This window comes from Myotis lucifugus, unplaced genomic scaffold (assembly GCF_000147115.1).
Source record: "Myotis lucifugus unplaced genomic scaffold, Myoluc2.0 scaffold_500, whole genome shotgun sequence".
In the NCBI taxonomy this organism is placed as follows: Eukaryota; Metazoa; Chordata; class Mammalia; order Chiroptera; family Vespertilionidae; genus Myotis; species Myotis lucifugus.
In genome coordinates, this window is record NW_005871548.1 from 230,105 (window position 1) to 254,965 (window position 24,861).

The following is a 24,861-nucleotide window of genomic DNA, read 5'->3' on the forward strand; positions in this document are numbered from 1 at the left end:
CCCGCTCGCCTCTCCCCACACCGGACCCGCACCCGGAGCGTGGCCCAGCGCGGCTGTGGCCGCCACGTGGCACCCCGGCCTCGCAGCCCAGCCGGGATCCCGGGTCCGGCCCCGATCCAGAGGGAGGGGGAGAGATTCCCCCAAAACAAGCAGCCCACGCCGCTCGGAAGCCAGTGCCTGCAGCCACCCTCATGGCCCCGGTCCCCCCTGAATTCCAGAGTGCGCGTGACTGCAGAGCCATGAGCGTCTTTCCTGAACGCAGGAGTGTGCCCACCCACGACCTCCTCCCCCCGCATCCCGGGCTGGAGCGGGATGAAGGGCTGTCTAGCCGCGTGTGGCCTTGAGGCCTGAATCGCGGCCAATCCGGATGGAGATGTGCAGAGCGTAAAACACAGCCCAGACTCAGAAAACTTAGTTCCCAAAAAAAAGAAAAAAAAGAATGTAAACTATCCCACGAGTAACGTTGTCACTGATTATGTGCTGAAGTGCTAATATTGCAGATAGAGTGGATTACATACAATGTAGAGTTACTTTCATTGTACCTAGTTATTTTTTAAAATGTGGCTAACAGAACATTTTATTTTTTTTTGCTTTTTTTTTTATTGATTTTTCACAGAGAGGAAGGGAGAGAGATAGAGTTAGAAACATCGATGTGAGAGAACCATTGATCAGCTGCCTCCTGCACATCCCCCACTGGGGATGTGCCCGCAACCAAGGTACATGCCCTTGACGGGAATCGAACCCGGGACCCTTCAGTCCGCAGGCCGAAGCTCTATCCACTGAGCCAAACCAATTAGGGCAAGAGAACATATTCTTTAAATTGACTGGCTTTGGGAGTGATGCATGGACCTCTGTACGCCATAAGCATCTGTAGACACAAGCGGCAGGTTTTTAAAAATTATATTCAAAATATTGTGGGGCGTGTGGGGATGGTTTCCGGGTGGGGATGGACGCGTGGCAGGTCACGGGTTCATCTTGGCTCGCTGGACTGCAGCTCTGCAGGAGCACACACGCTGGTTGGTTATTTTGCCTTCCTGTGGTCAGGGTGTGTGCAGGGAGGTGAAGTGTCCCGAGGGCCGGGAGGAAATGGGTCCCACCCAGGCAGGAAAAACACTCTCAGTTCTCACAGAAGGGGCAGCACGTCGCTGGTCCGGAATGTCTGTCTGCAAAGCCATTTCAGACCCTGAATCACCCTGGGATCAGGACTACTTCCTCGGAACCTGCAAAGGGGGTGACCATGTTAGGGGGGAGCTTTCCTGGGAAACCCGTCAGCACAGGCCTCCTCCTCCTAGACCTGGGGTATATGTGGCGTGAGAGTGAAATACGGTTCTCAGGCGAATGCCACACATTGGGGCGATCAAGAGGTATGTGTACTTTTGAGCAAATGCTGAGTTATTACCTTAGGTCTGTGGTCAGCAAACTGCGGCTCGGGAGCCACATGCGGCTCTTTGGCCCCTTGAGTGTGGCTCTTCCTAAGCCTTAGGAGTACCCTAATTAAGTTAATAACAAGGTACCTACCTATATAGTTTAGGTTTAAAAAATTTGGCTCTCAAAAGAAATTTCAATCGTCGTACTGTTGATATTTGGCTCTGTTGACTAATGAGTTTGCCAACCACTGCCTTAGGTCGTAGCATTTATTCCAAGCAGGTTCACAGATTAGCGCCCACGACAGCCAGGAAAGCATCTTAAAAATGAAGGGCTGCTACCCAGCTCGGTGCTCTTCATGTAATAAGCAAGTCCTGACTAACATGGGAGTCAGTACAGACAGTACGAATGGAGTGTGGTCTTTGGAACTCCGCTAAAAGCTAGCAGTTGTGACCTTGGGCAAGTTACTCTCTGAGGACCGGACTTCCTTCTGTGAGCGAGGGATGATTCAGAGGATTTGTGGTGACGCCATGACGAAATGTAAAGCCCAGGGTTCTTGGTAAGTGTTGTCAATTATCGGTCACGAAACTGGCTTCAGCTTTCACGGACCTAAAGCAATGTCAGTTGTGGATCTCACCGCCCATTCTGTGCAGTTAAGTGTGTGGATTTGACCAAGGCTGGCCCCTTGAGGTGGTAGCTGTAACTTGGTTATGCTGGTTCTGTGGAGCACCTTCCTTGTCTCAGATGTTTATCAGGAAGGTTTGGGTTCTTTGTTTGATAGTCATGTCTTACTAAATATAAAATATTGAAAGTAAATGACTGACAAAAGCATAGTATGTCCCCCAATTTTCTGGCAGACAGTTTAAAATTTAGTGGAAAATATAAAGCCAATGGGGGAAAATACATGGTTTGCCACCTAAAATATTGGATTTTCTCTGAAGTCAGTGAGCCTTCACACAACTCAAATACTAGTTATGTGAACAGTAAATGTGTGAGAGCCAAGACAGTTTTGAAGAAACACTCACTCTACCAGGTTTTGCAAGACGTTATAAAGTTCAGCTCATACCCCAAGCTTCCCCACTGGGCCTACTATGTGACCCTGGGACACTTATTTCATTTCCCACCAGGCCTACTGTGTGACCCTGGGACACTATTTCATTTCCCATCAGTCCTACTGTGTGACTGGGACACTATTTCATTTCCCATCGGGCCTACTGTGTGACCCTGGGACACTATTTCATTTCCCATCGGGCCTACTGTGTGACTGGGACACTATTTCATTTCCCATCGGGCCTACTGTGTGACTGGGACACTCATTTCCCATCAGTCCTACTGTGTGACTGGGACACTGTTTCATTTCCCATCGGGCCTACTGTGTGACTGGGACACTATTTCATTTCCCATCGGGCCTACTGTGTGACCCTGGGACACTATTTCATTTCCTACCAGGCCTACTGTGTGACTGGGACACTATTTCATTTCCCATCGGGCCTACTGTGTGACCCTGGGACACTATTTAATTTCCCACTGGGCCTACTGTGTGACTGGGACACTATTTCATTTCCCATCGGGCCTACTGTGTGACCCTGGGACACTATTTAATTTCCTACCAGGCCTACTGTGTGACCCTGGGACACTATTTAATTTCCTACCAGGCCTACTGTGTGACTGGGACACTAATTTCCCATTGGCCTACTGTGTGACTGTGTGACCCTGGGACACTATTTAATTTCCTACCAGGCCTATTGTGTGACTGGGACACTATTTCATTTCCCATTGGGCCTACTGTGTGACTGGGACACTATTTCATTTCCCATCGGGCCTACTGTGTGACCCTGGGACACTATTTAATTTCCTACCAGGCCTACTGTGTGACCCTGGGACGCTATTTCACTAGCTGTCTCCTCCCCTGTCCAGCTGCCTACTGCTGTACCTTGTTTCCCAGAGAAAGGGGAGGACTCGGGAGCTCCAAAGCATGGCTAAAGATCGCTGTGCCGATAAGGAAATAAATGCAAACAAGCCTACAGCCTTCTGAAGCTAAGCCAGCGCCAGCTGAAACCAGCCAGCCCTTCCACCTTCTCTGACCCAGATTCCTCTCCTAGAATCAGGTCACTCAGCCCCAAACTGTCCCGTGTTAACACCAAAGGAGAAAGAGGAGAGTCCTTTTCTAGATCTTTCTTGGTTTCTCCACAGAACTCATCACCAAAATATTTGTCATGATAGTAAATCCAACATGGATCACTTAGAATCTGAAATAAGAATATAAATTCATTTAACAGCCCCACAGTTATGTCTTATTGCACAAAGTCAGGCAAATTATCTGCAAATAACAATAACTGCTGTAGAGGTGTATTCTCTAATTAAATAAATATATATTTTATTTGAAGATTATTCCTTAATAAATATTATATTTAACAGTACAAAAAGGAAATATATTTACCAAGAACAAAGGTAGTGAGACTGTTTCTCCAGCTATAACTACTAGTAAGAGAAAATATAAAGATATATAAAAATAACTTTTTTGTAGCCATATAAAACTACCTTCTTAAAACACCAAATAAATAAGTACATTCAATAATTATCCATTAAGCTACTACCCTGTAGCTACTAATCTGAAATAACTAAAATTCAGTATCAGGGTCCTGGATTTACAATACTGTGTTTTTTCACTAACTTCTTCATCCGCTTAAATTTCTTCCTTAAGTCTTGATGATCTTGTTTTGAAATATACCGAAAATATCTACAACCTAAAAAATAAATAAAAGAAAGCAAAATAAAGAAAAATAGTTTTAATACTTATCAAATCCTTCAAATATACTTCTACATTTTTAGCTTTGCTTCATTCCTGGCATATTAATGATTATGGAAACAGAATGAGTTTTACTGTCTATAGTAGTGATGGCGAACCTTTTGAGCTCGGCGTGTCAGCATTTTGAAAAACCCCAACTTAACTCTGGTGCCGTGTCACATATAGAAATTTTTTTATATTTGCAACCATAGTAAAACAAAGATTTATATTTTTGATATTTATTTTATATATTTAAATGCCATTTAACAAAGAAAAATCAACCAAAAAAATGAGTTCGTGTGTCACCTCTGACACACGTGTCATAGGTTCGCCATCACTGGTCTATACCAACATACCTAAGCACACTCTCAGAGCATCGCCAATGAAATGTACTGCTTGCTACACACGAAGATGTTTCTGGTCCATCAACATTAAAGCGTCAACTTTAGCTGGTTTTCTAAGCTGCCTCCCACACCCTTACTTAGGTGATATGCATATTATATGCATTCACATATTAAATGAGCCTTCTCCAAAAGCAAATTATTCTAGATTCCTTCTCTTTTTTGTTGTTGTCTTTTAAATATATTTTTTTATTGATTTCAGAGAAGAAGGGAGAGGGAGAGAGAGACAGAAACATCAATGATGAGAATCATTGATCGATTGCCTCGTGCACACCCCTTACTGGGGATCGAGCGTGCAACCCAGGCATGTGCCTGGGACCGGAATCGAACCTGGGACCCTTCAGTTCCCCCGGCCGATGCTCTATCCACTGAGCAAACTGGTTAGGGCTAGAATCCTTCACAAAGTTAGCTTGTAAAAGCAGCGAAAGAGGCATCTATAATAATAAGGAAGTTATCTGTAGAAAACCTTGATGTAAAGCATTAGAATAAATAAACCATAGACAGGTTAGATCAGGAATTATCTAGTCATTCTAACCACCTAGCAAGTAGCTGGATGGTGGTCCTAGAACTCTGCCAAAGGTGCCTGGTGCCCATTTGAAGTTCTGCCAGGCCCTCTTGCCCATTTAAATATCGGATTGTTTATTTTTGTTGTTGTTGAGTTGTATACATTCTTTATATATTTTGGGTATTAGCCTCTATCAGGATTGTTTGCAAATATCTTCTCCCACTTAGTTGGCTGCCTTTTTGTTTTGTTGATTTCTTTTGCTGCACCAAGTTTTTTAGTTTGATGATGTCCCATTCATTTATTTTTGCTTTTGGGGTCAAGTTCACAAAATCCCCTTTGAGACCAAGGTCCCTAGTTTAGTACCTATGTTTTCCTCTATGTATCTTACTGTTTCGGGTTTTATATTCAAGTCTTTAATCCATTTTGAGTTAGCTTTTGTGTATGATGTCAGACAGCAGTTTAGTTTCATTCTTTTAACATTTGGCTTTCTAATTTTCCCAATACCATTCATTGAAGAGGCTTTCCTTTCTCCATTGTATGTTTTTGGCTTTTTTGTCAAAAATGAGTTGCCCATATATCTGTGGATTTTGGGGCTCTCAATTCTGTTCCATTGGTCTGTGTGTCTATTTTTCTGCCAATACCTTACTGTTTTGATTACTGTAGGGTAATTTGAAGTCAGGGAGTGTGATACCTGTGGTTTTGCTCTTTTTTCTCAGTATTGCTGTAGCTATTTGGGGTCTTTTGTGGTTCCATACAAATTTGAATTTTTGTTCTACTTCTTAGAAAAATGCCACTGGAGTTCTGATGGGGATTGTACTCCATCTGTATCTTGCTTTAGGCACCGTGGCCATTTTAGCTATGCTAATTCTTCTCATCCATGAACACAGCGCATCTTTCCATTTCTGTGTCTTCAATTTCTCTCAACAATCTCTTGTAGTTTTCTGTGTATAGGACCTTCACTTCCTTTAAGTTTATTCCTAGGTATTTTATCCTTTCCATTGCAACTGCAAATGGGATTGTGTGTTTTTTTCCTTTCTTTTTCTGATATTTCATTTTTAGTATACAGGAACACAACAGATTTCCGTACACTGACTTTGTGTTCTGCAACCTTTACTATATTTAGTTATTGTTGTTAATAGTCTTTTGGTGGAGTCTTTAGAGGACCCGAACAGACACTTTACCCAAGAAGACATATGGATGGCCAATAGATATATGAGAAGATGCTCAACCTCACTAGCTATTAGGGAAATGCAAATCAAAACCACAATAAGATACTACCTCACACCCGGTAGAATGGCTACTCTCAATAAGATAAGAAGTAACAAGTGTTGGAGAGGATGCCGAGAAAGGGGAACCCTGCTGGTAGGATTGTAAATTCATGCAGCCTCCATGGAAAACAGAATGGAGGCTCCTCAAACCATTAAGAATAGAGCTGCCATATGACCCAGCAATTCCTCTTCTGGGTATCTACCCCAAATATTTTTTAAGACACAATCATAAAGATATACGTATCCCTATTTCACTGTAGCATCATTCACAACAGCCAAGACACAGAAACAACCTAAGGTACCACAGTAGGTGAGCTGTCTGATCCAAGAATGGTCATACTTCGTATTTCAAAATCGTCTAGAAGAGACTTTTAGATAAAAAGAAAACACGTACCTTTTCCTAACAATATTCCAGCTACGAAAGCTTTCTCATAAGCCAAAGCTTTGTCCTCCTTCCAATCACTTTTTGCCCAAAAGGAGCTGAAGTGAAAGCCTGGCCACCAGTTTTTCCTGGAATTCCACTCTTCCTGAACCCAGGCAAGGTGACTTCTGGAAAAGAAAAAGGTCAATGTCGGAGACGGATCTACGCTGTCAGAACGGGGACTGAAGCAGAGCCTATGAACGATGAGAGGAAGGCGTTTTCAGACCAACGTCTGAGTCTGGCAGTGGGAGGGCACACGCATGAAACCACATCCGTCTGGTTCTCGTTGATCTCTATGCCCTATTTTCCATTGAACTAAATAGCCAGCTCAGTATAGCGCAGTGGTTAATGCCATAGACTCTGAAGTCAAAATCCTGATTCAAATCCCAGATCTCCCATTCGCTGTCCATGTGACCCTGGCCAAGGTGGGTAACCTCTCTGAGCCTCAGTTTCCTTGAGGATATTAATGGCACCGGCTCATAGCATTGTTATCAGGATTAAACGGGTCCAGCAATACAGCAGTCTCATGGAAAGCTCCTGGCAAATGTTCCTTAAATGTTAGCTATTATTACTACGTAAAAGTTTAAAACCTCATTGTAAATTACATGCTGCAAAGAATTCCTATCCGGATGCAGATATTATCATACAAATGCATGAACACACAGGTCTGACAGCTGAACCGGACAAGGCTAAGGGTTCATGAATGATTTAATTGAGCAAATACACATTTAGAACCTATTTGTGTCCTGTGGCAGAACTACAGGTTCAACAACTGAATAGGACATTTCTCTGCCTTCAAGAATCTTATGGTCAGCAGGGGTTCACATGGGGTTTAGACAGGGCTTTTGATCTGCAGAATGGTATGTCAACATAGAACACCAAAAACATTTTATAATCAGCTCTGTTCCATCCCCAGGATCAGGTCAGATCTGAAGCCTGAAACAGGTTCCCACTGATCATGAACTTCCTGACCAACCAAAATGGATACAATGAATTAAAGAAACTATTTTTTTAAAATATATATATATATGTGTGTGTGTGTGTGTCTATATATATATATATATATATATATATATATATAAAAAATTGATTTTAGAGAGGAAGGGAGAGAGAGAAATAGAAACATCAATGATGAGAGAGAATCATTGATTGGCTGCCTCCTGCATGCTCCCTACTGGGAGAATCTAGCCCACAACCTGGGCATGTGCCCTTGGCCGGAATTAAACCTGAGACCCTTTAGTCCACAGGCCGGCGCTCTATCCACTGAGCCAAACCGGCGAGGGCTGAAACAATTTTTTTAAATCCCTTCTTCTCACAAAGTAAAAATGTGACACTAATGATGTTATGATCAAAGTCATCGTTTTTGATTCCCAGCTCACAACGGACTTAAGAAATATTTGCTGAATGAATAACCTTCCATGATCTTATGAGGCCTTAAAACCCCACTGAAAACTATTGAAAACAGCTGGGAAGAAAGCTGCTTCCCACGTGATCTTAGAAGTTAATAACATGAAAATCCCAAAGAGCTTTATAAGAGTCCAGCAAGGAGTGGGAGTGACCCCGCCTCGTCCTGATTTCCAAGTTGAAAACCAACATATTCCCTAACCTAACAGTGGTACTTATTTTGTTAACGTAAAAGAATCTTGAGAGAATTTTTGTATGTTATACTTGTGAATTTATGTGTCCTTGTTTTTGATAAAATCAGAAGAAAGCAGCAGAAGACACAGTTCAAGAAAGGTCACTGGTTCCAGTCCCGGTCAGGGCACTTGCCTGGATTTCAGGCCCAATCCCCAGTAGGGAGCGTGCAGGAGGCAGCCTATCAATGTTTTTCTCTCTTCCTCTCCCTTCCTTTATCTCTAAAAGCAATAACAAATATTTTTTTAAAAATGAAATCCAAAAATTTAAGCAAATCCCTTATTTGCTTAAAAATTGACACATTATCAGCTCTAATATTGGGAAATACTATTAGTTATGCTGACCCGGTAATAAATACCATGCGTCTCTTACTTACCCCATTAAGATCTGTCTGAGATATTTTGCCAAATATTGCCAAGCAGTCATGTTTTTAGTGCATCCAGCAAAATCTAAGACACCGAATAGTACCTCCAGCCCCAGTTTATGGTGCTCTTCTTTGTCTGCAATGGTCACAGCAATTAGGGTTCACACAAGAAACTGAGGCACACAAAGCTAAAACAAACATTTCATCAGCTGATACAATATTACTGAACCATAAGCCCTCTAATTCAGCTAAAAATTTAAAACAATTCATTGTACTCGTACTCTCCTGTGAAGAATCTGGAAAATTTAATAATTCAGTCCATGCTACTAATGTCGGAATGTGGATTCTCATCTCTGAATGGGCTATACAACTGAATGCCTGAGTTAGGGGCATCCATCCCCCCATCCCCACAGTCAAACACACGTCTAACTTTTGATTCCCAAAACCCTTAACTACTAAGGGCCTACTGTTGGCCAGAGGTCATACCGATCACACATCCTCTGTCTGTTATGTGTATTATATGCTGTATTCTTACAATACAGTAAGCTAGAGAAAAGACAATGTTATTAAGAAAATCATGCCCGGCCAGTGTGGGTCAGTGGTTGAGTGTCGACCAATGAACCAGGAGGTCACGGATGGATTCCCCGTCAGGGCACATGCCCGGGTTGTGGGCTCGATCCCCAGTGTGGGGCGTGCAGGAGGCAGCCTATCAATGGTTCTCTCTGATCACTGATGTTTCTCTCTCTCCCTCTCTGAAATCAATCTATATATATATATATATATATATATATATATATATATATATATATATATATATATGTTTTTTTTTTTTTTTTATTTTTTTTTAATCATGAGGGTTACAGCATTTATTGAAAAAATCCTGCATGTAAGTGGACCCACACAGCTGAAACCCATGTTGATCGAGGATCAACTGCCTACACCGAGAACATTGTTTAAAGCGCCTGCCCTGTGTGGGCAGGTCACACATTGTCTCCTACGAAGAGAGGGCATGAGACAGGCTCGCTACCTCCTGGACTTAAGCTGGTTTCTCCCTATGAAGCTACATTCTTCTCTATATGGAGGTGCAAGGCAGCAGTGATCGAAACGAGGCGAGTTATATACACTACAGCCACTTCTCTTTGGCCGACTGTTGCCTAGCATGCTACAGCAGCATCAGCAAACTTTATTTGTAAAGGGCCAGACAGTAAACATGTAGGCCAGGGGTGGGCAACCCCTGGCACGCGTGCCAAACATGGCACGCCAGTAACTTTTGCTGGCACGCGAAACCCTCTCTTATAATCTTCCGTTTACAATTATGAATCTTTGTTCTCAGTGATGAATTGTGTTAAGTCTCGTAATAGGAGTAGCCTGATGGATGAAAGTAGTAGCTCGTGCATATCTCTGAAGGTCACGAAATAGAAACCTGATGTAAAATCTCTGTCATCAGTAATGCGGCAGCAAAAGTCCCACTGATAAAATCAAACGGAGTCCTAAAGTTTTCTGTCGGACCATCAGTGTACATGTATACATTAAAAAATAAATGTATTTTTCATCATCATATACTGTGTTTTTGTCGCTCGAATGAATTTTATTATTTCTTCAAGGGTTCTTCATATACGTACACCTTAAGAGATATCAAGTAGGCGTTAACATGTTCTCAAAAAATTAGGGTTGGCACGCAGAAGAATTTTGAGTCAGAGATTTTGCTGGTTTGGGCACGCACTCACAAAAAGGTTGCCCAGCCCTGATGTAGGCTTTGTGAGCCGCGTGGTCTCTGTGCTGCCGCAGTGCAAAAGCAGCCACGGACCCACGGACACCAGGGACACCACGCCAGTGCAGGGAGTGGCTGGTGAGCAATGGATTTGGCCCAGGGTCCTTGGGCTGCTGACACCCTCGTCCACAGCGTGTCTGCCCACAGGGATGTAAAACACACAGGACTCACCTGATTTCCTCAGTAACCTATGGAATTCCAACATCAGTGTATGAGACGGTACAATCTGATACAAAATCTGGAAGAAAGGATAATCTTGTGTTATTTGCACATTCAAAAGGCATTTCTCAAATGTCAGCTTACTTTTCAAAGAAAGTTCTTACTCGCGAATAGCCCTTCAGTGAATGAATCACGGATTTAACACTTAGCTTTTATCCAGTTTCAATTCGGGTATAGAGAGGATTCTCTGTAAAGCTATTGTTTAAAAATCACTGATAATAACTAGATAATCAGAGGTGTAGGGGAAACAGATGGAGACTTTTTATTTTCTCCTTATACATTTTTTATACTGTTTACCACACTTAAAAATTTAATTTCTTTTCAGAAGTCAAAACTGAGGAAAAAAAAATAAAGGAAGAAAACTATTTCACACAGGCCCAGCCAGTGTGACTCAGTGGTTGAGTGTCGACCCATGAACCATGAGGTTCCCGGTTCGATTTCCGGTTGGCGTACATGCCCGAGATGCAGGCTCGATCCCCAGTAGAGGGCGTGCAGGAGGCAGCTGATCGATGTCTCTCCCACCGATGTTTCTATCTTTCTATTCCTCTCCCTCCCTCTCTCTCTAAAAACCAATTAAAAATCTTTTTTAAAAAAATCTATACCTTAAGCACACTTATCAGTTTCTCTCTTGGTGCCTTCTCCCTCTTCAGGAAGTTGTATAAGTAGACGTGCGCGTTCGGGTTGGATGGGAACTTTTCGTCGTAGGCATAATTAGTGAGGACCTCTCGGGCCCCATCTTGATCCCCATAGAATTCCAGCATCTACATAAAAAAAACATAGTATCTTAGCTAAGTTCTGTCAGACAGTTACATGAAAGATAATGCACAAGTTAATGATGGGCACAAAAACGTCATAAAACTGAAAAAGAGCATTGGCAGTGGGGTATGGTGGTCACACCCGTTTCTGCTCTCAGCAGCATGTGACAGCCTCTGTGGAGGACAGAGGCCGCTTACAACAAAGGCCTGCTGGCTTCCCACTGTATCCTTATCCTATTTGTTACTGAAAAACGCAACAACTTCACGTAAGAACTGTTCCTATAAGAAATGAAGCGCTTACAGCAGAGCACTCTAGGCTGGAAAGAGAACACAGGACGTCACTCGCCTCGGTGCCCTACGTAACGTCAGCCACAAAAGGGGTGCGTGGGAAGTACAGTCCCTTTCATCCCACTCCAACGTTACCCGGAAACTTCCAGGCTCACCAGCATCCGGCCTCAGAGATGCTCTTCTGACAACACAATGACCACTTCAGCACTCAGGAAGCATTCACAAAGCCAATTAGTGTGAGGGTTTATTCAGTGCCTGGGGCCAAGGCCCCCCGTCCTTCCATCATGACTCTGGGGTGACAGCCGTTATTCTTCACCCGATATATCGTGACCTAATTTCAGATTTCTGTCCCCTTCCGTTCTACATCTCATCGAGTCATAAAAGATCTTTCTGCTTTTCTTTTAAGCTCGATAAGAATAATATGGAGTTGGCATTTACAACTATATTGTGACTTATTTTATAAATATATGGCCCTGACATGTTATCCAGCAGTAAACACATACAAAAGTAGCATTTACAGTATACTAGTAAAATAAACAAAAAATGTTCAGGCCAAAAAGAGAGACTTTTTTTTTTTTTAACAATTTCTAAATATTCGTTTCCTTCTGATCAGTAGAGGTTAGGCTTATAGTAAAAAGGAAACTGATAAAATGTTATGAAAAGTCTACTTACCTCTACATAGCTCTTCACAAAAGGGTCCCAAACTCCGGGCGTCTGAATCAATGCAGAGAAGTTGGTGGACGTCTTCCAGCTGTGCTTGAACATGTTCTGAGAGGCTGTGCTGTAAGCATAGTCATCCTCATCTAATCAAAGATCAAAGACTTTTAAGAATCACTCAGAACTGACTGCAGAATCAGCAATCAGTAACTACCCACAAGAAAAGCTCAGGCCCTGACGGCTTTGCTGGTGAATTCAAACGTTGAAAGGATGAGACTGATTCTTCACAAACTCTTCCCCTGCCCCCCTCCCCAAAAAAAGAACAGAGGGAACACTTCCCAGCTATACTCTATGAGGCCAGTATTACCCTCAGACCAAAACCAGACAAGGACAACACAAGAACATGAGGGACCAGTCTTTCTAGAAACACCGATGCAAATATCCTCAACAGAATACTAGCAAATTAAAGTCAGGACAGTGGTTTTCTCAAGGCAATGGAAAGAGAGGCACCAGTGGGGGACTTCATGGTGACAGCAATGCTGTGCCCCTTAACCTGGGTGGCAGGTACATGGATGTTTGTTTTGTAATTATTCATTCTACCACACATTTGTTTTATATGTTTTTTTTCTGTCTATATCCCTTCCATTCTATATCCCATCGAGTCATATAGCAGATCCTCAAATAATATCTTGCGTTCAACATCATTTCGTTAGACTGTTGATGACATGCCACAGGAACTTGACTCTTGTTTATATCAATCAGCCTGTGGTAAAACTGGTTTTATCACATGTCATTTCGCTTATTAAAGTCACAGAACCTATCAACGATGTTAAGTGAGCACTTACTGTATATTTCACAACCTTAAATGTTTAAAAGAAAGTCAGTCTTTCAAAGGCAACAACTAACAGACGACCAAAATACTTTTTGGTACCAGTGCTACATTTTAACCAAAAAACTAACTCATCCCCCCAAAAAAGAGGGATTGGTATTCTCTCCCCAGTAGATCAACTGAATAAGTATCAATATGGACTTGAAAACGAGGTGATAAGAGGAAAGCAGGTAAGAAATGGTATAGAAAACTTTTTTAAAAAATTGATTTCAGAAAGGGAGGGAGAAGGAGAGAGAATCATCGATGGGCTGCCTCTTGCACGCCTCCCACTGGAGATCAAGCCCGCAACCCGGGCATGTGCCCCGATTCAGAATCGAACCGTGGTTCATAGGTCAACGCTCAACCACTGAGCAACACCGGCTGGGCTAGAAAAACATTTTAAAGCAAAAAGGCAGATCCCTGAGTAAGTCTACGTTGGGTGTGAACTTCCAGTGGAAGGAGGTTCCCAGTCGCCAAGTGCATGAAATCCAACCAGGGCAGGCCACCGCAGCAGCAAGGGATGGTTATGTGCTATGTCCTTAGGAGCTTAGGAGAACTAGCCATAGGTTTTTTCCTATTAAATAGACATTGGAGGCTGGAAGGCGTGTAAAGAGCTCCACGTGTCATCCCATCTTCCTCTCCTGTTGCTACAGAACAACGAACGGCTCAGCTGCAGGAAGGGCCTGGACCATCTGTCCGTGGGGGAGATGGTGTCAATGCCAGGTTCCAACGGCTTCTGTCATCAAATATTTGCATCAGTTCTACCTAACCACGTGTAAGAAAGTAAATATTGAACTGAAAACTTACCTCATCAACATCAGCAAGCCTGTTGTTTTTTAAAAAAAAAATATCGCAGCGGGCATTGTAGCGAGGTGAACTGAATTAACAGCAGACAGACACGGGACCTCGAAAGATGTGACTGGTGCAGACAGGGAGATACAACAGAAAACACACAGGGGAAAGCTTAGAGCAATTACAAAGCAAGAGGCGAAGAGTCCAATAACACAGGCTGCACAGGAGGCTGATCTACCGGGTTCAAGTGTAAGGATAAGGGGTCTACTGAGTCTTGATGGGCGGAGGGCATTCTGGGTAAGGGGGTGGCATGACGACCACACAAGGTTATCACGATGAAGACGTGCCTCAGAAGGGTCTTGGGAGAGGTCGGAAGTAGGAAGAGGGAAGGGAATTCTGAGGTTAGCAAAATCACACGACCAGAGACCAAGGAAATACTACTTATCTCATAAGCATAATAAGAAAACACTGCTTACCACACACGACACAATAAATACCAAGACTGAGATTTGGATAGAAAACAAGAACCCCTACACGTGCCTTTCCTTTCATTGTCTTGAGAAAACCACTGTCCTGATTTTAATTTGGATTAAAAAGGGGTTAATCCCAAAAGAAGCTACAGAGAAGAACTAAACAAGAGAAAGGAAATGAAGACAGCCTATAGCTTTAAAGAACACAGATGCGGCGCTAGCACAGGATACCATCACCAGTAAAAAGTAAGAGAAAGGGAACCAAGTTTGAGACGGACACATGGTCAGTTTCTGGTCTGATCCAAAGAAGTGTCTGTGCCCAGCTGGTGTGGCTCAGTGGTTGAATGTAGACCCATGAACTAGGAGGTCAGTGTGATTCCCGGTCAGGGCACATGCCCGGGTTGTGGGCTCCATCCCCAGTAGGGGCATGCAGAAGGCAGCCGATGAATAATTCTCTCTCATATTGATGTTTCTATCTCTCTCCCCATCCCTTCCTCTCTCTGAAATGAGTAAAAACATATTGGGGGAAAAAAAGAAAAGAAAATGGTCTGTTATGACCTTTGTACAGAGATGAAACAACTTTATCTTGCTCTATTCTTTAAACCAGGGGTCCTCACACTACGCCCCGCGGGCCACATGCGGCCCGCCGAAAACATTTATCCAGCCCGCTAGGTGTTTTTGCCGCTGCTGTGTGCATAGGAATTTGTTCATAGTTTTTTTTTTAAACTATAATCCGGCCCTCCAACAGTCTGAGGGACAGTGAACTGGCCCCTGTTTAAAAAAGTTTGAGGACCCCTGCTTTAAACATAGTATTCTGAGAAACAACATTATAAAACACACTAAACCCCATTCTAAACCCACAAGAAGAAACATTTATGATATGCAAAGAAAATGATCACCTTTCCTGGAAATCATATTTAAAAACAGCAATGAATCTAAAATAGTCATAAACTTAATTTATGAATCATCTAAGTTTTGTCTGAAAAGGCTTTTGATACATCAATATGTAAAAGATGATGGAGAATTTTACATCCATAGAAACATCTGCTCTCTGTAACATCTGGATAAAGCTCGGCTGGGTGGTCGGGGATTCGATTTACTCCTTAAGATCCCTGTGTTCCTCTGAACCAGAATTATCCCCCAACAGTTCACTGGTACCCACTCACCAAGCTCGGACAGTTCCTTCTTCTTTTTAGACCAAGTGTAATATTGCAGGAGCCCTTTATAGGCCTGAACGAGGTTGATTAACGCCTCCTGGGAAGACGACTTTTCACCGTATCTCCACGTCTCCGCCTGGCTGAGATTTCTGCTGGCGTCGTCGAACATCCCGTGATGCAGAAGGTACAACGCGTGTTGCAAGGAGATCTGCAACCATAACGAGAACATGCGCCATGACGTGTTGAGCGCTTAGAACACCGTTCGTCAGAAAGCTCAGTACACATAGGACGTATGTTGGGCCGAGATCTTGGCAGGACACACATGATGTAACAACACTGTCCCCGTCATCCAAAATTTCCATCTAGCAAAGAGGGAAGGGGTGTGGAACAGCACGAGGTGGGTGAGAGTAAAATGATGTCAGCTTACAAAGAGAGGACCGCGCGATCTAGGGAAAGAGCCTGTGTCCTGGCTCAGATGCTGCCCCAAAGCTGCATCAACAGAGAGGAGCCTGGTGGTTGCCAAGGGCCGAGGGTGGAGGAGGCGGGAAGATGTTGGTCAAAGGGCACACATTTTCAGTTATGAGATGAGTAAGTTCCGGGGACCTAATATACAGTACGGTAACTAGAGTTAATAATGCGGAATTGTATGCCCGAACGTTCCCGGGAGGGTAGAGCTTTAATGTTCTCACTATAACAACAACACAACGGTAATTATGTGAGAGGAAGGAGGTGCCAGCTCACCTTATTGTGGTAACTCTTTCATGATGCGTACATGGATCAAATCATCACACTGTACGCATTAAACCTACACAGTGATATATGCCAATTATATCTCCATAAAGCTGGGGGGGAAACGTTTTCACATATGCAAACTCTCAATTTGTTTAGTTCAATCCTTTTCCAAAAGTGCCGATTGCTAGAGAGCTCAAGCGACTTGAGCAAAGGATGAGAAGGTGGCCACTCAGAGGGCTGGTCTGGGCAGCTCGAGACATAGAACAAGCAGGTATTTTAACTCAGAGGTCAAGGTAGGCGACAGGAAACAGAGAAGTAGGCGGTTCTCACAGCACTGCTTCCTTTCAGCTTCTTATTTATCCAGGTCCCTAACACTCTGTCTAGGCCAATGATGGCGAACCTTTTGAGCTCGGCATGTCGGCATTTTGAAAAACCCTAACTTAACTCTGGTGCCATGTCACATATAGAAATTTTTTGATATTTGCAACCATAGTAAAACAAAGACTTATATTTTTGATATTTATTTTATGTATTTAAATGCCATTTAACAAAGAAAAATCAACCCAAAAAATGAGTTCGCGTGTCACCTCTGACACGCGTGTCATAGGTTCGCCATCACTGGTCTAGGCCTTTCACCTGACTACTTATCTCACTGCTGAGACCAGCTGTTTTGTTGAAATGAACACTGCAAAGGTAAATTCACAAAGCCCACGTTCTTACCGTTAAGTAATTCAAGACGCCAATATTTTTCATCCTGTCTGCAAAGGTATTAAAAGTCTCCACGCTGCTTTTGGGGTGATAATAGAGAATTTCACTTCCGAGTTTCCAAATAATCTGTCAAAACAGAAATTACTAACAAAAATGTAAAATCTTTGCCTTAACCAAAGTCTGCCTAAGAAAGCTATTTTTTTTCTGATTATTTCATTCAAAAGCAACCTACAGTTTCTTTTCCTAGATACCACCTCCATCAATATTTCACTACACTTCACCCAGTGAAACTACTATTGTATCACACGTGAATAAAACTTTCCCACCGATTAAAATCCCAGGTACCTATGATAGTGCCATTTTTAAATTAGTCGACTAAAGAAGGCAGGCAGTTGAGATATGCACTGAAGATAACATTTTTAACTAACATAGGAGAAAAACCAAATGAGAGCAATAGACTGGATACTTCCTGAGATCCCAGCGAGCTTTCTAAATACTGGCTATGTGTAACCTACATTTAGGGCTCAAATCGAAGAATGCGTATCAGCTACAGACAGATTTTAATAGAATATATTTTCTCCCCATGGCACCGCCATGCTGCTGACAGAACCTGGAGCTCTTTGTTTTCCATGGGGGTGAATCTCTGTTTCTCTTACCCCACTTTAAAGTAATTCAGTAACATTGACCTGAAAGTAAACTTAGTGAATTTTAAATCCGTTATTTCTATAAACATACAGACTGGTGGTTTGGTGTAACCATAAAACGCATCTTCCCAGCTTAGAGAGGTCAAGATCTCCTTTGCAGAATGCCAGACTGGAGTCTTTTGGAGCCTAAAGAGAACGTGGAGACTACCTATCACAGTGGACTTCAACCTGGTTGTACACAAGAACTACCCGTTAAAATTAAACACTGCAGCCCTGACCGGTTTGGCTCAGTGGATAGAGCGTCGGCCTGCGGACTCAAGGGTCCCAGGTTCGATTCCGGTCAAGGGCATGTACCTTGGTTGCGGGCACATCCCCAGTAGGGGACGTGCAGGAGGCAGCTGATCAATGTTTCTCTCTCATTGATGTTTCTGACTCTCTATCCCTCTCCCTTCCTCTCTGTAAAAAATCAATAAAATAAGATAAATAAATAAAAATAAACACTGCAGGGACTCAGACTCGGATTCAAACCTGGCACGGAGCCCCAGAATCTGCGTGTCCAACGAAAGCCCTAGACCAGTGGTTCTCAACCCTCTGGCCCTTTAAATACAGTTCCTCATGTTGTGACCCAACCATAAAATTATTTTCGTTGCTACTTCATAACTGTGATGAATCGTCATGTAAATATCTGATATGCAGGATGGTCTTAGGCGACCCCTGTGAAAGGGTCGTTCGACCGCCAAAGGGGTCGCAACCCATACACAGTTTGAGAACCGCTGCCCTAGACGATTCCAATAGAGCCAAACAAGCGCCTAGAAACCCCTGATCCGAGTCCCTCACTTCACAAAACAAACTCTGGACAAAAAGAGCCTGTGACTTGCCCAGTGATCTAAAGGTGCATGAAACGTTAGTCCATAAACTGAAGTTTCAATCAATGGGAAAACTTTTTCTTTCAGGTTGTTTTTGGCTCTATTAGATATCTAACTCATACAGTGGTTACTGTAACCTGGCCAGCGTGGCTCAGGGGTTGAGCAACATCGACCTATGAGCCAGGAGGTCAAGGTTCGATTCTCGGTCAGGGCACATGCCCAGGTTCCACGCTCAATCCCCAGTGTGGGGCGTGAAGGAGGAAGCTGATCGGTGATTCTCGTTCATCATTGATGTCTCTCTCTCTCTCTCTCTTCCTCTCCCTTCCTCTCTGAAATCAATAAAAAATATATTTTAAAAAATAAATAAATAAAAGCTATTTGAGATTTCCAGATGAAACTATTTCGGACAAACTGTTTTTTACTGAACAAATTTAACCGTATATGCAAGGCACCGTTCCAGAGCCCTGCCCTGCTGGAAATTACATTCTACTGTAGAGAGACAGACAAGAACCAAGAAACACAGTAATTAAATTGGCAAAAACTATGGGAAACAAATGGAGTGGGATAAGGGGACCCGAGGGACAGCTGGAAGGTGGAGAGGGGTGTACAGCGGCAACTGTAGTCACGTTGGGCCCCGTTGAAAATGCTAGAGTGAGTCCTGAAGACCTTTCCAGGTGAAGGAAACAGCTAAGGCAAAGGCAACCAGGCAAGTAAGAGCCTGTCCAAGTCAGAGAAGGAAGGCGGTGAGGATGCAGGGGAACAAACAAGGAGAGTGACAGATGAGGTCAGAGAGAGGTGGGGGGGGGGGGAGGGCAGAGGGAAGCCATGTAGCACACGCAGGCATCAGGAGGACGCTGGCTTCTACGTGCAGTGACATGGGAAGCCACCGGGTCTTCAGCAGGATCATGTTTTAAAAGGATCACGCTGAGGCCACATGTTCATTAGTCACAGAACTTGGGAGCACATCAAAACCACCATGAGATGTCACCTTCACAACCACTAGGACAGCTTTACTCAAAAGACAGACACTAACAAGTGTTGGCAAGGATGTGGGAACCTGGAGCCCTCCCACACCGCTGGTGGGAGGGTCAAATGGTGTCATCGCTCTGGCAAGCAGTCTGCCAGGTCCTCAAGAAATTAAACCGCTCCCATGCGACCCAGCGATTCCACTCCTGGGTACATACCCAAACATCCCGACCACAACCTGTACGGAGTGTCCAGCAGCCTTATTCACAATAACCACAAAGTGGAAAGAATCCACATGTCTAACAACTGATGAATGGACACATGAAATGAGCTATGATCTATATAATGGAACACTGCTTTGCAATAATAAAAAGGAATGACGTACTAATACACGCTACAACACGGGCAAACCTTGACAACATCATGTACAGTGAAAGAAGTCACTCACAGAGGCCATACATTATATGGTTCTACTTACATGAAATCTCCAGAATAGAAAGTCCTAGATTAGTGGTTGCCAGGGCTGGGGGGGCGGGGGGACGACGGGGGAGGGTGAAGAGAAAAACAGGGACTGAATGCAAGTCCGTAGAGGATTTCTTCTTGGGGAGACAAAAATGTCCACGTTTAGATTGTGGTAATAGTTGCACATCTCTGTGAATATCTATGAAAAAACCCTGAACTGTATACCATCGAAATGGGTGAACTGTATGGTGTGTGAATAAAACGATTTCTCACCCTAGCTGGTTTGGCTCAGTAGATAGAGCGTCAGCCTGCAGACTGAAGGGTCCCAGGTTCGATTCCAGTCAAGGGCACATGCCTGGGTTGCGGGCTTGGTCCCCCGTGGGGGGCATGCAGGAGGCAGCTGATCAATGACTCTCAATGTTTCTCTCTCTCTCTCTCTCCCTCTCCCTTCCTCTCTGAAATCAATAAAAATATATTAAAGCAAATAAATAAATAAGTAAATAAATAAATAAACGATTTCTCTCTTTGTAAAATTAAAAAAAGCGTCGCTCTGGTTGCTGTGCTGAAACCAGACCAGGAGGAGGAAAAGGGCAAACCGGTCTCAGCGGGATGGCAAGGGCCTGGATCAGGGGCAGCCTGGTCAGACCCCAGGGAATCTGAAAGTACAGCCAACAGGACTTTCTGATGGTTTGGAGATGGGACATGAGAAAAAAAAGAGGACTCCAGAGTCTGGCCTTAGAAGTTAGATCCATAAAACCACCATCTTCTGAGACGAAGAAAATGTGGTGAAGATCAGAACCGTTTCTGCCAAAAGAAGCTGAAACTCCCAGGGATCAGTAACCTCTCCCGCAGACTCGCCCTTGCCTCACCTCGGGCGCAGCCTGCCTCTTGTTGCTGTCCGAGTCTTCCAGGATCTGCAGATAACTGTGCATGTACTCGGCTGCTCGCTGCCACTGATGCTTCAGCAGGGCTTCTTGGATGAAACTTAAACAGGCACTTGTTGTCTGAGCAAAATCCTTCTCCTTTTTCCCTCTGGTCGCTATAAAGATTAAAGAGAAGAGTCTTTTATGTATTTTTTAATATGACTTTATTGATTTGAGAGAGGAAGGGAGAGGGAGAAAGATAGAAATATCAATGATGAGAGAGAATCATCGATCGGCTGCCTCCTGCATGCCTCCTACTGGGGATCAAGCCTGCAACCTGGGCAAGTGCCCTGACCGGGAATCAAACCATGACCTCCTGGTTCACTGGTTTCTGCTCAACCACTGAGCCACACCAGCTGGGCAAAGAGAGGAGTCTTTTACCCAGTGACCCCAATTCAACAGCTCAAAAACTTACTTCTGATAAGCATAAGTGTTAACAAGTAGAACAGTGGGTATTACCTTAATCCAGCCCATCCCAAATATCAAAGCTAGCTTCACTTAAAACAAACTCTCCAACACTATTTTAACTAGTTTTAGCAAATGAAAAAAAAAAATGTCTAATGGGGAGATTTGTAATTTGATGTTCTACCAGAGTCAACAAACCCTTCAAATCTGACTCCATCACCCTTTCATTCTTGTACTAAACAATCTGAGTAGAATTGTCCAAGAGGGCCCCAAACGCATAGTCTCAAGTCGTTAGAATGTGTAGAAATCATTAGGGCCATCCTAGGCAAGCAGGGCGTTTAGTACCTTCCAGTGTTCTGAAAACAAGAGGTGGGCTTTAATGTTTTTAAGAACTGAGTTCCTAGTAACTCAATGACATTAAATGCAAATTAGACTAAAACAATTCTTTAGATCTCTAAAGAATTGACAATACGGAAAAAAAAGGGGACATGTGTAATATTTCAACAATAAAGATTTAAAAATAAAAGAATTGACAATACTCATATTAAGAATATTTGGAATTAGTTACAACCCTGTTATAGGAGCAACTGGTTGCAGACTGCCACTCCTCTTCCCTTTCCATACCTCTAGGGGACCCCCAGGGGCCAGCAGTCTTTCAGCTCAGGCACCCTTACTCTGGGAGTTCACAGACTAACAGGTACATGCAAACATAGTTTTAGAGCAATCAACTTCCTCCCGTACTCTTTCCTAAAATTGATCTCCTAGAGAACTGTGCCTACAGTCAAGGCTTCGTGAACAAAAGCAATATGAGTTGCCTTAAGGTGAAAATGGAGGAGAAAGTGAATGACTAACATATCCAGCACTTAAAGTCATTTGAGATTCCGTTTCCTCACCTTTAGAATGCCTAGCATCGCCCTGGCCGGCTTGGCTCAGTGGATAGAGCATCAGCCTGCAGACCGATGGGTCCCAGGTTCGATTCCGGCCAAGGGCACATGCCTGGGTTGTGGGCTCGATCCCCAATAGGGGGTGTGCAAGAGGCAGCCGATCAATGATTCTCTCTCATCATTGATGTTTCTATCACTCTCTCCTTCTCCCTTCCTCTCTGAAATCAATCAATAAATATATTTTTAAAAATAAAATAAAATGCCTAGCATGTAGATTTACAGCAGATTAATTTAGCCAATGTCAGGGATATAGTAAGTGCTCAGGAAAAAGAAAAAGAAAAAGACATGTGTATCTGCCATAATGCTGACTATTATTAATTCAAAGGAAAAGAATTCTAAAACAAAAAATCATCTATTTTTTTATTTCTTTTTGGCTGTAGCATAAGAAATTGTCATCTATGTATTCCTATCCTGAAAAGTGAACCACGCTTGGTTATTCATGTTGCATTCATATGGGATCTTATCCTCCCTTGCATGGAGGGTAAAATGGCTGTAGGGTATTTTACTTACCCACACTTTCTACTTGCTTTTGGAGCCAAGGAAGACACATTCCTGAACGAGGGCGGACACTGGTTTCCGCTGGGTCATCCTCTGCCGTGGGCCTCAGCAAGTCTTCGCTGAAATCACTCATACCTACTTCAGACCGAGAACATCAGGTACTTTCTGCACGTCTTAATCCACAGCCTTCTGGGTTATACAGAAAAACAGACATTTCTTAATCTAGCAAATAACACTTGATCAGCAAAATTAATTGTATCCTGTAATTCCTTTTAAAAACATAAATTTGGGCCCTAGCCGGCTTGGCTCAGTGGATAGAGCGTCAGCCTGCGGACTGAAGGGTCCCAGGTTCGATTCCGGCCAAGGGCACATGCCTGGGTTGTGGGCTCAACCCCCAGTGCGGGGCGTGCAGGAGGCAGCCAATCAATGATTCTCTCTCATCATTGATGTTTCTATCGCTCTCTCCCTCTCCCTTCCTCTCTGAAATCAATAAAAATATATTTTTTAAAAAAATAAAAATATACATATAAATTTGTCAGCAACAACCAAAATAAATGACCCATTCAAAAAAAACAGACAAAAACTATGTTTCAAGAAAACACCAAGATAGATAAGCTACCTGCCCCTTGATTTAAAAAACAAAACAACTCAAACCTAAAGGAAGAAACAGCAGCCCTGGTCAGGTAGCTCATTGGTTAGAGCACCCACCCAATACACCAAGGTTTGGGGTTTGATCCTGGGTCAGGGCACAGACAAGACTCAACCAATGAATGCATAGATAAGCGTAACAACAAATTGATGTTTCTCTCTCTCTCTCTCTCTCAAATCAAATAAAGGTATATGTTTTTTTTTAATTTTTAAAAATGTAATAAAGGGAGAAACAGCAAAACAATGCATAATAACAAAACAGTACAATAATAACAGTAATAGTAGTAGTTAACATCTACTGGGCCCTTTTTATACATCGGGCGTATAAATCATCTAATTTAATCCTTACAGACACCCTGAAGTAAATACTATTATTTTCTCCCATCTTCATGTTGAAAAAAAAAAACTGAGGGTCTTAGTGAAGAAACGTAACCTGGCCTGACGTCACAAGCAAGGTGAGGGCAATATTCTATGAACCAGAACTTCAAACTACTTGGCCTGAATGGAGTTTGGGGTCTGTGCGCAGGAGGGGACTGGAATGCAGAAGTGAGGGCGGGAAAGAATCTAGGACAGCCCTATGCCCAGCTGAGTCTGGACTTAACCCTCAAGATGCTCCCCTAACCAGTTTGGCTCAGTGGATAAACCATCGGCCTGGGGACTGAAGGGTCCCAGGTTCGATTCCGGTCAAGGGCAGGTACCTTGGTTGCAGGCACATCCCCAGTAGGCAGCTGATCGATGTTTCTAACTCTCTCTCCCTCTCCCTTCCTCTCTGTAAAAAAAAAAATCAATAAAATATATTTTTTTAAAAGATGCTCAGGGCCCTCTCCTCGCTCCCCACTCCGATGGCTCGTTAGGTCCTGCTGACGGCTGCCTGCTGGCCCTTGCATCTGCCCCTTCTCCGCAATCCTGCGCCGGCACCTTCACACTGGGTCCACCAGCACCTTCACACTGGGTCCAGCTTCCTGCACTCGCTTTCCGAATAGTGACTCTGCCTCAGATTCAGCCACTGCCTGCGTAGATCTTTCAAAACCAAGCTCTAGAGTCGGGAGCATGGGCTTTAAATGGCACCAGAATCTGAGCCCCACGCGCATGCATTTTAACCAGTAGCTCTCCCTTTCCAAATTCTCCAAGGCTGCAGGGGCGTCATGCATTTGCCGAGTTCGCCAAAGTCCCTCCACCCTCCCGCCTGCGGTGATGGACGGAGGGTACCGCGGCACTCACCGCCGGCAGCAGGGCCTCTCTTCGCACCGCCCAACGCAGCCCCGGCTCCGACGCAGCCAGAGCAAACACCGGAAGTGGAGTTAGCCAGAGCTCCGTGTGAGCATGCGCGAAGCCCGCTCC

The 24,861-nt window shown here is 43.6% G+C and overlaps 1 protein-coding gene across 5 annotated transcripts; it reads right to left on the reverse strand.

The window, feature by feature from the left end:
• Nucleotides 1-3,636: 3,636 nt before the first annotated feature.
• Nucleotides 3,637-24,861, reverse strand: TAF1A (TATA-box binding protein associated factor, RNA polymerase I subunit A). 5 transcript variants are annotated; one of them, XM_014446079.2, is made up of 11 exons: nt 24,742-24,861; nt 22,885-23,061; nt 20,972-21,141; nt 17,177-17,290; nt 15,734-15,932; nt 12,453-12,583; nt 11,340-11,498; nt 10,690-10,756; nt 8,760-8,883; nt 6,722-6,876; nt 3,637-4,112 (listed from the first exon to the last, which is right to left on the reverse strand). In XM_014446079.2, exons 2-11 carry the CDS (start codon nt 23,003-23,005, stop codon nt 4,000-4,002), a joined length of 1,353 nt encoding a protein of 450 aa, XP_014301565.1. In that variant the 5' UTR covers nt 23,006-23,061; nt 24,742-24,861; the 3' UTR covers nt 3,637-3,999. The 5 variants fall into 5 exon arrangements, with proteins under 5 accessions (XP_014301565.1, XP_014301564.1, XP_014301566.1 ...); XM_014446078.2 differs by having other exon boundaries at nt 22,885-23,007; nt 24,742-24,806; XM_014446080.2 differs by having other exon boundaries at nt 22,885-23,058; nt 24,742-24,806.

Excerpts from the sequence above, each read along its gene's own strand:
- TAF1A (XM_014446079.2), bottom strand. The coding sequence starts at position 23,005 with ATGAGTGATTTCAGCGAAGACTTGCTGAGGCCCACGGCAGAGGATGAC. Across the intron at positions 10,757-11,339 it reads AACTGATAAGTGTGCTTAAG|ATTTTGTATCAGATTGTACC; the intron begins GTATAGATTTTT and ends CCTTTCTTCCAG. Across the intron at positions 8,884-10,689 it reads TAGGTTACTGAGGAAATCAG|ACAAAGAAGAGCACCATAAA; the intron begins GTGAGTCCTGTG and ends TGACCATTGCAG.